A 16,392-nucleotide genomic window follows, 5' to 3' on the forward strand; every position below is an offset into this window, starting at 1 on the left:
TCAGTTTAAAAAAAAAAAAAAAGAAAGAAAGAAATTCCCTGCATATAGAGGTTCTAGACCTTCCCTACTGGTAAATCTAAGTGTATCCTTTCCCAGATGATAGCGTTTCCCTTAGGACTTTGGTACATTTCATAAAAAGGAAAATATAGACAGTGGAAATAGAAATAGAAGAGTTCAAGCACAGTAGCTAATCAATGTATGTTGGAGGTCATTATGTATCATATAAAGTATAATGAAGACCTTCTCCCCTAGGTTTCAGGGACTAAGGGTGGCACAGGTAAAAGAAATTCAAGAAGTCAAAGAAATACCTGTCTTTCTTCAATGGAAAGATGCCATAATTCAACATGAGTAGAATGATTAAGAAGGAAAGTTTACTGGATTCAACTATGCAGCTAATGATTCATCTAGCTCTCACTTGAATTTTAAACATTGGCTTGAAAAAGGATTTCACATGAATTTTTGTTTCTTTTGGATAGCTCTCATGCATGATTTGTTGACTGCATCTCTGAAGAACAGAACTGGTGATGTTGTTTGGCTGCTCGTTCCAGAAGGTTCACGAGCCAAAAGCCTGCTGCAATGAAGCCATCCATATGGTCTCAGAATGTTAGGATGGTGCGGATGCTGCAACAGGAAATAAAAGATATATTAGTTGTTTTACTGTTCAGATAACCCACCCTCTTCCATGTGAGAGTTCAAGGAACGTTCAGCCTTGTCGCAGTGAGAGGCTCTTTGTGGTTCCCTCTACTTTGTTCACATCCCTTGCATTCATGTCAAGTCAAGTAGTATGGTGGGTCTTCTTTTGCTGGTCCTCTCTTGTGTGTTCTCCTGCCTTAACCTCAATCATAACATCCTGAGTAGGACTGTCATTTAGGCTTCACTGTATATGAACATCCTCCAAAAATCACTTTGGAGAGCATGCATATCTGGCATAATAATGCAAAACAACAATGGGTAATGGTGTGTAATAAGTTCTTGCTGTTTGTCATATATTCTGTAAATGCTCTTTATATATTTTATCATTTAAACCTCAGCTGAAGCAACCATGCTAGGAGGCAGGTCATAATGTTTCCTTTTTAGAGATTAAAAACACTGAGAGAGAGGTTTATAACTTGTTCCAGGTCACATATCTAGTGTGGGGTATGAGAATTTAAATTTAAATATAAAGTTGCAGAAATTAAAAAATGATAGATAACTTGCCTAAAGGAACCAGAATGTAATAAAGACCATCTTGAAGGTTTCATAGAGCTTTGATAAAGAAATGTTGAAGGATTCTTAGAAATAGATAATAAAGTTGATTTGTATTCAGAAACTTCATTCTTGTGGAGATTAGAAATGTAATATTTACACTGGAACTATTGTCCTTCCTATAATCTATCTTCTGATGGATATATACTTTTAGAAAAAGATGGTCTTTGTGCCTTAAATACATACATATATATATATATTCTTATATTTAATAAGGAAAATATATGTAATTTTAGAAACAAAGATAGTGTGAGGAAGAAAATAAAAATTACTTGTAATCTCATACACACAGATAATCAGTGCTAATATTTTCTTGAATTTTGATCAACTTTTTTTTAGAGTATGTCAATTGTTTACTGCTCATATTGAAAACTTGGGGTCATCCTATATATGTTTGTATTCTCAATTCTGTAACTTAAAATTACAATCTGAGAATTTCCAAATTTCATGAAATAACTTCTTTTTAATGGCTTCATTGATTTCTAGTACATTGTTGGAATTTATTTAACCATCCCCTTAATGTTGGACTTTAGTATGTTTCCAAGTTTTGATAATATAGATAATAGATGAGTGTGCTTAAATAGATGTATATTTGTGTCTCTGATTATTTCTGTAGAATAGTTTCCCAGAAATGGAATTGCTTGGGACTAAGGATCTAAGTTGTTTTAAAGGTTTCTGATGCAAATTAACCAAATTACTTTCCAGAAAGGATGAAATCTGGTGCTCTCCTTTCTCAATAAGATTTGTCAGACTGCCCAGTATGTTATGTGTGCGGGTGCTGAAGAAATTTATTTAAAGTTGAAAACCTCATGAGAAGTGTGTGATAGCAGAAAAAGTTATAGGCGATGCAACTAGAAGGTGGGAGTTAGCTATAACTGCCTAGGTCAAATTATACCTCATGTATAAATGCAGACGACAGAATTCTTCTTAGGTGGTCATTATAGTTAAATGTTAGAGGTAGGAAATGAAATCGGCTTATTTTCCTAATCATGGAAGAAAATGTAAGAAAGATTTCAGCCTTTAAAAGAGCATTCCCCTTTACAACACAGGCATCCCTCACCCTTTCTCCTTGCAGATGCTGCGTTCTTTATGAATTGAAGGTTTGTGGCAACTGTGTTGAGCAAGTCTCCCAGTACTACTTCTCCCAACAGCGTTTGCTCACTTCCTGTCTCTTTGTCACATTGGGGTAATTCTTACAATATGTCAAACTTTCTCATTGTTGTTATATTTGTTCTGCTAACCTGTCATCAGTGATCTTCGATGTTATTAGGTAATTGTTATGTATTATGTAATTGTTTGGGTGCTATCATGAATGCGCCCATAGAAGACAGTGAACTTAATCCATGAGTATTGTGTGTATTCTGACTGCTACTAGCTGTTCCCATCTCCCTCTATTTCCTGCGACTATCACCCAAGACACAACAATATTGAATTAGGCCAATTAATAACACTGCAGTGGTCTCTAAGTCTTCTGGTGGAAGGAAGAATCAAACTTTATTGCGGTCTTATTTTAAGAAATTGCCACAGTCACTGCAAACTTCAGCAACCCCCACACCAGTCAGCAGCCAATGACACTGAGGTACGACCCTCCACCAGCAAAAAGATTACAACTCACTGAAAGGTCAGATGATGATTAGCATTTTTTAGCAACACAATATTTTTTAACTAAGGTATGTCCACTGTTTTTTAGACATACTGCTATTGTACACTTACTAGACTACAGTACAGTGTAAAAGTAACTTTTATAAGCGCTGGGAAAGCAAAAACTTCCTTTGACTCACTTTACTGCATATGTGCTTTATTGCAGTGGTCTGGAGACAAGCCCACCATACCTCTAAGGTATCCCTATAATTTTTAGTTGTGAAAAGTTCTTTGTAAACTAAAAAAAAAAAAAAAAAAGGTGTTTTTTAATGAAAAAATTAGTGATATCTGTTTATAAAAAAATATCAAGGTAGTTCTACCTGCTTCCTTAATGAAATAGGCCCTTAATATAATTTAAATTTATTTGTAGCCATTAAAGTTCAACCTTTATAGGTGGCCAGACAGAGGCTGCAGTGACTTCAAATTAAGACTGTGTGACTGATTCTTTTCCTTGCAAGGGTGACTCTTCTTTAGTGAGTAAAGCTGAGTGGTTCTGATTATTCAGAGTCACTGTAACCAAAAGAATTTGGTTTCAGTAGAAGAGGAAGTAAGAAAGCAATTGTTTTAGTTTCTCCCAATACAATCTTAATTGTTCTTTATATCCAAAGACTGAACTACAAATGGAGAAACAAGGAACTCCAGTATTTTTTCATTCTTTCACCTTTTTTCTTTATTGACCCATACCCACCATAAAAATAAATTTAATATCTACCTCTTTCCAGAGCGAAGCAGGTCAAATCCTTCATTTATTTTTTCAAAAGGTAAAACATGGGTTATTAGTGGATCCAGTGGAAACTTCTTAGCCATAAAATCAGCCACCAGTTTGGGGACAGAATCTTTACTCTTAAAGCCTAAAAAGAAAATGACATCATTGTAAGTTTCAGGCATGGGTAAAAGGAGAACTGGAGAGGAGACTTTCCAAGCAGAATTAAGAGGAAAGTTTATAGAAAGTGCTATGTCCCACAGACTACTATTACTGAGGCTAATAAGAGATAGTGTTTCAATATCGTTTTGCCATGTTAGACTTTTTTTTAATCCACCTGGATAAACTGGGGTTCTTAATTATTAGCTCTCCATAATGAAATTATACCATAGGTGCTTGTTCCCAAAATCAAGGAGAAAATTTAGCCTAATTTTAGGCAATGAGGGCACACGTGAATGACTGCTATGGATTTCCTGGGTCCTGTGAGATATTTCAGTGCCTTGTGCCATCATTGGTATAAAAGAAGGGTACTGGAAGATTCTAGTTAACTTATGGGAACACCAAAAATTGTGTCTTTGAACCTTCTGTGTGCATCAGATCCATAAATCTAGTTGATTTAGAGCCTATAGCTTATAAAGGAATTTTAATTTATTTTTAACCATATTGCTTTTTAAAACCCGGTTTTGTCACTTGTAAAAGGGAAGAACTCCTGAGGTTAATAAGAATTCAGCCATCAAGCCTAACCACATACCACCAAAAATTGCTCCTTTCCAGGTACGTCCGGTCAGTAGAAACATGGGGTTCATAGAGAGATTTTGTGAATTAGGAGGTACTCCTACAATGACGCTTACACCATAGGACTCTTGGCAGCAGGACAAGGCAGCCACCTAGAATAAAATTAGTATTTAGCATCATTAAAGTGAATTTTCTGATAGTTCCCACTCATGATGCATGGTATGCAATACTGATTTAGTTAGATTGTGAGTGTGTTCGGGGAAGAGATAATGTCTTTTGTTTCTTTATTCCCCATTGTGCCTAGAATCATGCTGTGATTTTAGGAAATGTCCAGAAAATCTTTTTTTTTAGTGAGACCAGTGGATGAATAATTTGTGCAAGCATAATTCTTCCTTATAAAATAATGGAGGCAAACATCATTACAAACATATCTATATAAAGTCTGAGTCCTCAAGTAAAATTATTGTTTTGTCATTACATGGCTCTCAGGCAGCTGACTAAGTCATTTTTCATTTATTTATCAAGTCGATATTTTGAATGCAGTACTTTGAACCACATGTTTTGATGGCAAACAAGATATAAGATCAATTACGTCATCAAAATTGGTCTCTTATCCACTTGATGGCCTCCTGGAACTTCACAAGAAAGACTAGCCCCTCCAATCAAGTTTTTAAACATGTTCCATTGTAAGAGAATTGTTGAGGACCTCCTGCCCCAGCAATACATAAGGATTCATCCTTTGATTTTGGAATATGATGTATATGAGACCAGGTAACCTCAGAACATGTGGCTGTTGGGTGGTATTTGGTATCTTCACATGAAGTAAAAATCCAATTTCACAGAAGAAAAGAGAGAGAAAACAACAGAAAAAAGGCATAAAAAGAAATGCTACCACCCTGAATAAAGTTGGATTCCCTTGGAACTTCTGTTCTCTGAAGTTGGCATATTGTCAAGGCTATGAAGAGCTTAACTCTTAGGGCAGTGCCCCCTATTACAGCACTCCTGGGATTTACTGGAGAACCTCAAAAGGTGGATTTGTTGGCTTCTGGAGACTGTTTCAGTAGGATTCTAGAGAGTTCTGGTTAGGTGGACTATAACTGGAGATGTGTTCCTCATTGCAATTGATGATATTTATAATTATTTGAAAGTAGCGTTTTGCATATTCCAATGATGATGGAAACACTGCAAGATCAGAAACAGTATTGCAGGGCGCCTGGGTGGCTCAGATGTTTATGCATCAGGTCATGATCTCAGGTACTGAGATCGAGTCCCACATCGGGCTCCCTGCTTAGCAGGGAGTCTGCTTCTCACTCCCCGTTCTGCTCCCCCTGCTTGTGCTCTCTCTCTCTGTCACTAATAAAATCTTAAAAAAAAAAAAAAAAAGAAACAGTATTGCATGTCAATAATACTAGCTACTGTTTATGGGGCTTATCATCTGACAGGTGACACTGTGCTAGGTATTTTACGTGTGTTAACTCATGTAATTTATAAACCATGCTATACAATATGTATCTCTTAAATATTTTTGGTGGGAAAAATTTTTTGACTTTCTAAAGCATTCAGCCCAACACATAGATATTGGATGCTAACTCTGTGCCAGGCACTGTGCTGTCTGCTGTGGCAAAATGGGGCAGTGTGGTAAATGGTAAAATGTAATATTTTCTATTAATAAAACGATACTGGTCTAAAATTGACCATTATCTCTTCTGGCCAAAGTATGATATATGAAAAGAAATCAAAACTTATTAAAACATAAAAAATTGTTAAACCATTTTTCTTAAGAATGTGGGGAAAAGTCAAACTTGGCAGTCTGAAAACAGAATTTATATTATCTATATTTACTTGAATTTGAAATTTTTTACTAAAAATTAACAAAGTAAATTTGTAATGACTTAATTAAAAAAAAGAGACCCTCTTCCTTCTCTAAAGGGGAACTATTGAGACAGATTTGCTTAGCTGATGGAATTAAAGATTTCTCATAGTAATAAATTGAATATACCAGGTAACCAGCAGGGGATAGAAAACCACCATTCATAGTTTTAAAAATATTATTTATATATAATATTTATATTCTGCTGCCTAAAAGTACACCCTGGAATGTAGAAACCAATATCTCAGGGCATTTCCTGTTACATACCATGGTGTCAAGCCGCCCAATGACTTCAAATGAAAAATCCACACTGCCACCACTCATTTCCTTCAGCACGTCCTGGATGGGTTCCTTGTAGTCCTGAGGGCTGATGCACTCAGTGGCACCCACCTGTTTGGCCTTTGCAAATTTGTCTTTGTTGATGTCCACCCCAATGATCCTGGCTGCTCCTGCTGCTTTGCAGCCTATGATCACGGACAGGCCGACTCCTCCAAGGCCAAACACCACACACGTGGAACCCTGGGTGACCTATATTTATAGAAAATGCAAGAATGGATTAAATAATGATTACTAGAAATTATCTAAGCTGAAGAAAGTGCCATGCCTTGTCTGTTATGAGAAGCTATTCAAACTCTTAGGTCCAACCGGCTGTCAAATCTCTTTCGGCTTTAGTTGCTTTGTGTTGAAATTAAGAGGGTTGAATTAGATGAGTGATTTTTAGACTCTGCTGGACGTAAGACTCACCTGGGGAGGTTTAAAACGTCTCCGTGCCCAGGTCATGGCTCATAATCATTTTCATCAGAGTCTCTGCTGGTGGGACCCAGTTCCCAGGTGACCCCAATGGGAAGCCCAGGTTTGGAGCCAGTGCATTGGATGATCTTTAAGCTCTAAATGCCAATGAGCCCCATCTTGAAGAGAATCTAATAGCTCAAAGCCACCAATGCCCAGCTTTTTTTGCACAGAAATGCAAGTTTGGGGAAATGAAATAATAAGTGGAAAGATTATTCTGCAATACTGAAAAATAATCCAAACAGATCCTCAATAATTAATTCCTTGGTTCATTAGCTTTCAGTATCATGACCAGTATCGCGAGAACAGAAATGAGCTGTGAACCATAAAAAAGTTATCCTTAGTTTAGAGGAAAGCCTGAGAACAGGGGAAATTTAACAGATAACTAAGATAATACAGCTTGAGACTGCTGTGATCTTGTCGGTTGTTATCCCTGCTTTTAAGAATGTACTAATAAACAATAGTGCACTGAAAAGTTGGTCTGTATTTTATTAATGGCTGAAATTAATTATTACGGGTGCCCTTGCTTCTGCTCTGCTCAAACAGATGATGTAATCGCACAAAGCACCTAATGCTAGAGCCACAGAAATTTGGAAAACAAGTGCACTCAATGATTTAAATTGGTCCGTTAGTAAATCTAAACTTCTATGGTCAGCCTTCTGGGTGGCTGACTATATTTCTCCTTTCCCAAGTAATCATTCTGTGGGAAACAGCACCACTTTTTACCTTACTTAGAAAAAATTGAGACTTGTGATTCAGGTTTAAAGGTGAAGGTATTTATGTATCATGACTTAAGATTCAGCAATTTTTAAAAAGATTTTATTTGTTTAACAGAGAGACCACAAGTAGGCAGGGAGGCAGGCAGAGACAGAGAGGGGGAAGCAGGCTGTCTGCTAAGCAAAGAGCTTAATGCGGGGCTCAATCCCAGGACCCTGAGATCATGACTTGAGCTGAAGGTAGGGGCTTTAACCCACTGAGCCACCCAGGTGCCCCTATGATTCAGCAGTTTTGAGAGAAAGGCTAGTGGCTGCTCTCACACTAACCAGCTGTGAGATTTTCGGCAAATAGCTTTATGTCTCTGAGCCTCCATTTCATAAAATTAAGGGATACTGTGAGATTTCCAACCTTTTGAGAAAAGAGGCCTTGCTCTTTAAAATCTGCCACCTTTAAAATGTATGTGTGTGTGTGTGTGTGTGTGTGTGTGCAGCGAGATGTAGCAGTGAAATCCTGTAATGACTGGACTAAATGCCAAATGCATTATTGAAGCTTCATTACTTCCCTTTCAAGGATCCACAGAGTAGGTGGGTTGCTGACTCTTGGTTTGGAAGTGTGACACATAAGGCTTTGGAATCTACTGCTGGTCTTAATTCTGGGAGTAGAGGTCCGTGGGCTAGATGTTCCTCAGAGGCAACTCCTTCATCTCACTGACGTCTGCTGCCTCAGAAGCTCACAGAACCTACTCTACCTGATGCATATTGGTGATAGCAATACAGTAAATTACTAAATAAGCTCCCAGATCTAAAATTTAGTGATCACATAAAGAACAAGTAGAGAAGAATAATTGTAATAATAATTGTGAAGATTACAACTTTACTTTTGCCTAACTAAGCATCAAAAGCTTTTTCATCTGTGGTAAACAGATGAATTATCTAGGAAATGCTCTTCAATTCCTTCCGAGGCCATTTTTGTGCTCATAACTGATAACCTAAATTTTGTAGAGTATATCAATGTTATTGTGGTAACAAGGCAGAAAGCTACCAGCAAATCTATGAAGAGTGATCTCTGATTACTGTGAGAAATGGCTCTCCTTTTAGTTCCTAATAGTCTGAGTATAACCAATTTTATCACCCATTGTCATTCCTACCTTGGCAACGTTGACTGCAGACCCATACCCAGTAGAAAATCCACAGCCAATGAGACAAACTTTCTCCAATGGTGCGGCTGCATCGACCTTGACCACTGCAGTCTCATCCACCACTGTGTACTGGGAGAAGGTGCTGGTGCTGATGAAATGGTGGATGGGCTTTCCTCTGCAGATGAACCTGGTAGTTCCATCCTGCATGAACCCCCGAGGCTTGCTCAGACTGGCCAACACAACACATAGACACAGAGGGCATAAGACAGGGACATAACCGATGCACAAATCCATTGGCTGTGTAAGGAGAGTATCAGAAACTTACTCATTTTTCAAGCAGAGGTTGCCTTGCGGGTGTTTACAAACACTGCATTTTCCACACTGGGGCGTGAAGAGTGGAATGACTTTGTCACCTGGAAGGTATAAAACACATTCTTCTTAAATTTCTACTCAGGAGTTAAGGCAGTAAGAACTGGAAGCTTATGTGTATGTATTAGAGGTGTGTGTCTTTGGAAAATCTCCAAGAAATAGAGCTCAGTCACCACCAAGTCACTGGTCCCTCCCTGCCAGCACTGTTAATGGCCTGGGTTTGTATGTGCCTGAAGATTCCCAAAGAGGACATGCGAATATAGGAAACAATGTGGATTTAAAGGACTATTTCTCCTGTGTTAATAGTTCTCTTTCATGGGGTGCCTTTTCTCTTGGGGATTTTATACATACCATCTCATAAATCCTTGATAATTAAACCTTAAATATTCTCCCTGTAACTGTAAATACAACTTTCAGCTGTGAGCAGGCTGCCATCGGTCCATTAGATGCCTGGTTGTCCTCAGTAGTTTTAATAGTTTGGGATGAAGTAAAAATGCATATTTCAGCAGCCATTTCTTGGCTTTTCAGAGTGACTATGCATTTAGGATTTTGTTTTGCTTTTTAAAGGAAAACTAACAAAAATAGAACAAAAAGAACTCACCAAATCCCTCTGTAGACCTCAACAATGAGTTAGGCGTGCTCTTAGAGGAAAAAAAACTGTCTTTCAAATGTTTGTATCTGGCAACCGAATTGGTTAATTATTTTTTCTGCTTTGGTAGAAGGAACAGAGCTAAAAAGTAAGTGTGTCATTTATTATTAATTTATTTCTAACTAAAGGAAAGATTAAGAGCTGAAACTCAAGCCAGATGATTTATTTTATTATTTTCTGATGATAGGCCAATTAAGTATTTGGTAAGGGGGAGGACACATTTACTGTTAAAGTGATTTTTTAAAATTAGACAGAATTTTTATTTTTAATCACCTAAGCAACCTATCCACAAAACCCAGAAAAGTGGTTAGGTCATAACATTTAATACATAAATTGTATATGGAGATGATGACATGGAAATTTTCTATGTCACCCCTTAATTGTTAAACTATTAGGATAGGATATTCTATAGGATAAAATAAATATTAAAGATAAAGTAGTACTTTATCACCAATCACATTTAACCACTTTAAAGGTACTAAAACAGATATTGCTTATGGCAGGATGTTTTCTGCTGGGTATACTTCCTTCCCTTCCATTTAGACTGTCTCATTCATTTAGTGTTCACGATGGGAGGCCATACTGGGAGAGGAAACCAGTGAATGGGCTCCTCTTCCCATCTAAGAGGAGATCATGTTGATTTAATCGTAGACTCATGGCCCCCATCCTGTGAAATCAGCATGGAACAGTTTCCATACACTGATTTGGAGGATCAGGACATAGTCTTAATTTTTCTTATTTTATCTCATTTGTCATTCTTTTTGGACCTGACAGAAGACAATACTCAGCAACAGTAAAATGGAAATTATTTGTTTATGAACTCTAACTTTGGCAGGCACTGCATCTTTCTCAATCCTGATGTGTCCCTGGGATCTAACCTAGTGTCTGACATCTAGTAGGTACTCAAAAGGCACTTGCTGAACGAGAGAATTTATGAGTGCATGAATGCACACATGTCTGAGTCAGACAGGGAGGAAAGAAAGGAGGAGACCTATGTTCTAGTCCCAGCTTTGCCATGACCTTCTGTAAGGTCTTTCCAGGCTGGATGATCTTGGGGTCCTGAACTGAGACACATTCCTTAAGTGAGAATTCTGTACCTGGTTTTACTGTAGTCACTCCTTCTCCAATGCTTTCCACAATGCCAGCTGCCTCATGGCCCAAGATTATAGGGAGAGGTGTGACAAGCGTTCCACTAACCACGTGATCATCAGAACGACAGATTCCTGAGGCCACCATCTACACAGTAAAGGGAGGATATTTAGATTTATAAAAGATAAAGACCCTTTCCTTTTCCTCATCAAATAATTTGGAATAGTCCATAAAATAGTTGTTTCTGAAATATTTAAATCTTATTTAATATATAAGAATATATCCTTTTTTTTTTTTAAAGATTTTATTTATTTATTTGACAGAGAGAAATCACAAGTAGATAGAGAGGCAGGCAGAGAGAGAGAGAGAGGGAAGCAGGCTCCCTGCTGAGAGCCCGATGCGGGACTCGATCCCAGGACTCTGAGATCATGACCTGAGCCGAAAGCAGCGGCCCAACCCACTGAGCCACCCAGGCGCCCAAGAATATATCCTTTTTTATAGAAGTAGAAATTTCAGGTTAACACTAAGAAAATTGTCACTTAAGTTTTACCATCTGATGCTAATTGATTTCAAAATCTTGATGTATATCCCTTTGTGCTTTTTTCCTGTACAAACGCATAAGTTCTTTTTTTATTTTATTAGGATTATCCTGTATATACTCCTTGGTTCCTTCTTAAAAATGTGATGATTTGTATGTACATCTTTCTTGACAATAAATGTAATTCCACTGCTTGGATCACCATATAAAAAGTGCCTTTTAATGGATTTTTGCTTATTTCCAATTTTACCATTTTCTGAAATTTTTAAACCTAAAACTAAATAGCAATGGAAAAATGTTTCACCTTAATACGAACTTCATGGGCCTTAGGTGGTGCGACCTCGACCTCCTCTATGGAAAAGGGTTTCTTTATCTCCCATAGCACAGCTGCTTTGCATTTGATTACCTGAAAATTGAACAGAACGATGATACCAGTTTTTCCCCACTCTTAAAGTCAAGGAGAGTGACTTTCATTTTGTTATGTGCAACATCTATCCCCATGTCTGGAAACTAACAAGGGTTCCATAGACATGAAGGACCTCTGATTTACAAAGAGAATAAAAATACCTTTTTAAACAACAGGCAAAGCAATAACACAAGGAAAGAGAAACAGAATTAACTATAATGAGATATTGAGATAAAAAGGAATATATTCTTTTGGGCCTCTGTATGTTGGTTTTTCTTCTCCAAGGGATGTTTCTTTCTTATATTTCTTAATGTGGTCCTTAAGTTGGTTGTTTATCCACACCTGTTGCTAGTGCATGAAGTTCTGAATCGAAATAATTTTGCTGACAGGTATAGTGCTATTCACATGAAATCTATTGCCTTCTTGCTCAGTTCTCTGCTGCAACCCAAATGATCTAACTTTATTATTTCCTTTGCACATTTGCCTCCCTGCCTACAATGCCTTCGTTTTCTCTATTTGCCTGTTCTCTTCTCTTGACTTTGTTTTCCCTACTGTTCGTGTGTGCTACTTGTTTGCATCACTCATTTGGCAGTTAGCTTTGGTAGTACTGTCTTGTTCATCAAATGTATGTATAGAAATTCTTCCATATTAGATTTGCAACAAAAATTGCCCAGGTTATAGCTGTACGCACCCACTCACACCCACAAATTTGCATGTATATATATAAAAATGGGAGAATGGTGTGCTTGAATTTCTAGCTTGTACAGGCGACTCATGGAAGTTCTTTAAAATAAAAAGGTGAAAACATGTTTTTAGTGCTTGGGAATGTAATATAAAACTTGTCTTGGGGCTCCTGGGTGGCTCAGCTGTTGAGTGTCTGCCTTTGGCTCAGGGCATGATCCCAGGATCCTGAGCTCCCAGGGTCCTGAGATGGAGTCCCGCATCGGGCTCCCCGCTGGGCGGGAGGCCTACTTCTCCCTCTTCCCACTCCACTTGCTTGTGTTCCTTCTCTTAAAAACAAAACAAAATAAAACAAAACAAACAAAAAAAGAAACAAACAAAAAAGCTTGTCTTCATTGTTGCAAAGCTTATACGGGTAAGGGAGTTTTTTCCAAAAAGAACTGATGTAATTGCAAATATGATAAAAAAAAAATCTTCAATAGGAATATATCCTCTGACAATTCATTTTCATTATTTATATGTCAAATCCTTCCACTTTGCAAGACTTTTGCATTGACCATAGTCAATGCCACAAAAAATGTGAAAGCTCTTGGAAAAAACACTAATGTAGATAGGTCCTAATTATAGGATTCTGTTCTGGGTGAATTACATGCTTGATCTGTAAACCTCACATGATGCTACCATAGCAGTATTATTGAATTTTTGTTCTTATTTTACAACTAAGAAGATTGAGCTCAATTGACTCAGTAATTAATTGAATAATTTCCCCAAAAGTCACAAAGCTGGCTGTCCAGAGACTCCAACTTAAAAAAGAATCATCCAACTTTATTTGTTTGCTACCCCATGGCAGTGAAAGATTAACAAAGGTTAAATAGTAGTAGCAACAACAGTAGTAATAGCAGTGACTAATGTTTATTGAATTATTTCTATGTGCCAGGCACTATCCTAAGTGTTTTACAGTATTGATTTATTAAGTTCTCATAACCACCTTATAAAATAGATATTACTGCCTCTTGGCATTTGAGGACAATAGAATGCAGGAAGGATAAACATGAATGGTGTTGCACAAAGCTGAAAGTGTTGATGTTGCATCCAAAGGAGAGGATTGTTTTCATTAATACATTTGGTTTACGCTTTTGCTCTCTGACCTCCTTCTTTTAAGCTGAGTTTTGGCATATTTAACTTTCCTTTTTCCTAACTGTTCTTCATTTGAAACCTAATGCCATTGTAAAGGGTAACTAGTAATGAATGAAAATAAAGAGAGTTGCAATGAGAAAACTGACAGCTGGTGGCCTGTGTGATTTTCAGCAGATCTTACTGATACAACAGGAGTGTTGTATCACAGTGTGTGCAGAAACCTCTGAATCTTTAATTTCTCTTAGCAAGATAGCATACTGTGGGTGGGGTCCACTCCTAGCATAACACCTATACTGAAAACAGTTGCACAGGCTTTTGCAATTAAGCAGTTAAACAACATGAATTGTTTATGTTGCATGACCACTTGCGTGTTTCTCTGCCCCCGTGAGCACCCTGAACAAATAGACGTGATCTATGGAAGACTTGGAACCGGTTATCTGTGTTCCCGGTGCTAATAAGTGATTCAAACTGTGTTACTCTTACTACTTTTTTGTAAAAAACAAAAAAACAAAAAACAAGAAACAGAAAAGGATTTCCATAGGATTTCTATGGAAATTTCCTGGATTATGCCACAACCGGACCCGCTTATTTATTTATTTATTAAAAATTATTTTATTTATTTATTTGACAGAGATCACAAGTAGGCAGAGAGGCAGGCAGAGAGAGAGGAGGAAGCGGGCTCCCCATGGAGCAGAGAGCCCAGTGTGGGGCTCGATCCCCCCCAGGACCCTGGGATCACGACCCAAGCCGAAGGCAGAGGCTTTAACCCACTGAGCCACCCAGGCGCCCCAATAAGACCCTTTTAATTCAGAATTTGCATGCTGATATTGGCTTGCTTAACCTTGATGATTCTAATGCTTTGAAATCGATATGCCTTTTGTAAGAGATTTCATAGGAAGCTTCAAAGGATAAAGTTCTCTGAATCAAATTCCTGTCATAGACCTTTTGTCAGATGTAACTTCCCTGCGTTCCTAAATATATGATTACAAAAAAAAACCCCACATTTAAATTATGGTTTCTTCATATAAAGATAACTTCTTGATTAAGAACATAGAATTTTAGGTTTGCAAATTATTAGTGATTGGCCATACCTATTGCACATTAATATAGGAAGTCAAGACTATTAGGTACAGATGCTATTCATTCTTGATAAAGATATTTAGGAATTGCCTTTTTTTTTTTTTGAGAAATAGAAATTAAATTTAAAGATCACCCAGTTCAACAGAAAAAAAAAAAAAACCCTCCACTGCTTTTTACATGAACTTTGCATAAGCCAATTATTAACAAGACAATTTAAAAAATATTTTTCCTTTTAATTGAACAGATAGGGAGACAATGCATAAACAGATATTTTGCATGATTTCATGAAGGTACTCTTAGTTTTCTCATGTGACTTCTGCAAATTACAGCAAATGCTGTAGGAAACATTAAATTGCCATTGCATAGCATTTAAAACTGAATTCAGACAGGACACTCAGGTGTACAAAGAGCTAAATTTTTTTAGAAAAAAGTGTTCTGAAACTCATCAACTATAAGTGTACTATAAGTTATACTTCAAAATAATTGATAAGAAATAAGTCCCAGTTTTGTCACAATAAATTTGTCTATAAATACTCTTAACAGAGGAATAGCCGATTTTCATTGTAGTGTAGTAGAATAGCATATTGAAGCACATAATGTTGTTGTATTTCAGTACATCTTATTTATTTAAAAAAATTTTTTTTAATGATTTTATTCATTTATTTGAGAGAGAGAGAGAGAGGATGAGAGGAGAGAAATCAGGGAGAGAAGCAGACTCCCAAGTAGGGAGCCGGATGCAGGACTCAATCCTAGGACTCCAGGATCACAACCGGAGCAGAACAAAGGCAGTCGCTTAACCAGCTGAGCCACCCAGGCACCCCTAAGTACATTATTATTTCTAATTTTCATGTGAATTTTAAATTATTCATTAATACTATCTCTTTGTGTATTATATAATAAGAATATATTTCCGAAAGGAAAAAAAAAGTTTTTTTGCTTACTTTTCCTGCTGTGCTCATGGCTCCGTTTTCTCTTCAAGGCAGGAGACTGGTGAATCCTTATACTGTTTTCTGCTTGAGTACATAAAGCTGATACATTGCACAGGTTGTTTGCTTCAGTAATGACCCATTGCACCCACGTGATCTGAGGGTGTTAAGCCAATCTCCTCTGTTTATTCTCTAGCCAAGTCAAATCAGAAAGGAAAGATCACTGAGCCAGCGTTCACACCCTGACTTTTTTTTGCAATATGCCAACTTCAATTAATATCTTGATTTCATTAGGTTAAATATTTCCCTACATATAAATTTTAATCTCCCTCTTTTTCCTGGATTCTATATTTCTTCTCTCTCAATCCCACATAGGGTGTTCAGAGTTCTGTTTTCTCTTTGCCTGCACTAATGTCCAACTGCTTCTTCTTTTTTTTTTTTAATCTTTAAAGATTTTATTTATTTATTTGTCATAGAGAGAGAGAGAAAGCACAAGCAGGCGGTGGGGGGGGGGGAGCAGGCTCCCTGCTCAGCAAGGAGCCCAATGCGGAACTCGATCCCAGGACACTGGCAGCATGACCTGAGCTGAAGGCAGATGCTTAACCAGTTGGACCACCCAGGCACCCCAGGCAGACCTAAACCCTACCAGCTGTGTGCATTTGGATTTTTTGTTTAAGTG

General features: G+C 37.4%; 1 protein-coding gene across 3 annotated transcripts; it reads right to left on the reverse strand.

The window, feature by feature from the left end:
* Nucleotides 1–349: 349 nt before the first annotated feature.
* On the reverse strand, nt 350–15,841 carry LOC101688444 (alcohol dehydrogenase E chain). Of its 3 annotated transcripts, none has more exons than XM_004748188.3 (9): nt 15,729–15,840; nt 11,788–11,889; nt 10,954–11,092; nt 9,164–9,251; nt 8,848–9,067; nt 6,585–6,722; nt 4,341–4,476; nt 3,599–3,737; nt 350–621 (listed from the first exon to the last, which is right to left on the reverse strand). In XM_004748188.3, exons 1-9 carry the CDS (start codon nt 15,744–15,746, stop codon nt 597–599), a joined length of 1,005 nt encoding a protein of 334 aa, XP_004748245.1. In that variant the 5' UTR covers nt 15,747–15,840; the 3' UTR covers nt 350–596. The 3 variants fall into 3 exon arrangements, with proteins under 3 accessions (XP_004748245.1, XP_004748244.1, XP_044923027.1); XM_004748187.3 differs by having other exon boundaries at nt 6,462–6,722; XM_045067092.1 differs by lacking the exon at nt 11,788–11,889 and having other exon boundaries at nt 6,462–6,722; nt 15,729–15,841.
* Between the last annotated feature and the right edge of the window lie 551 nt (nt 15,842–16,392).

This window comes from Mustela putorius, unplaced genomic scaffold (assembly GCF_011764305.1).
Source record: "Mustela putorius furo isolate JIRA1106 unplaced genomic scaffold, ASM1176430v1.1 tig00003871_pilon_pilon_pilon, whole genome shotgun sequence".
Classification (NCBI taxonomy): Eukaryota; Metazoa; Chordata; class Mammalia; order Carnivora; family Mustelidae; genus Mustela; species Mustela putorius.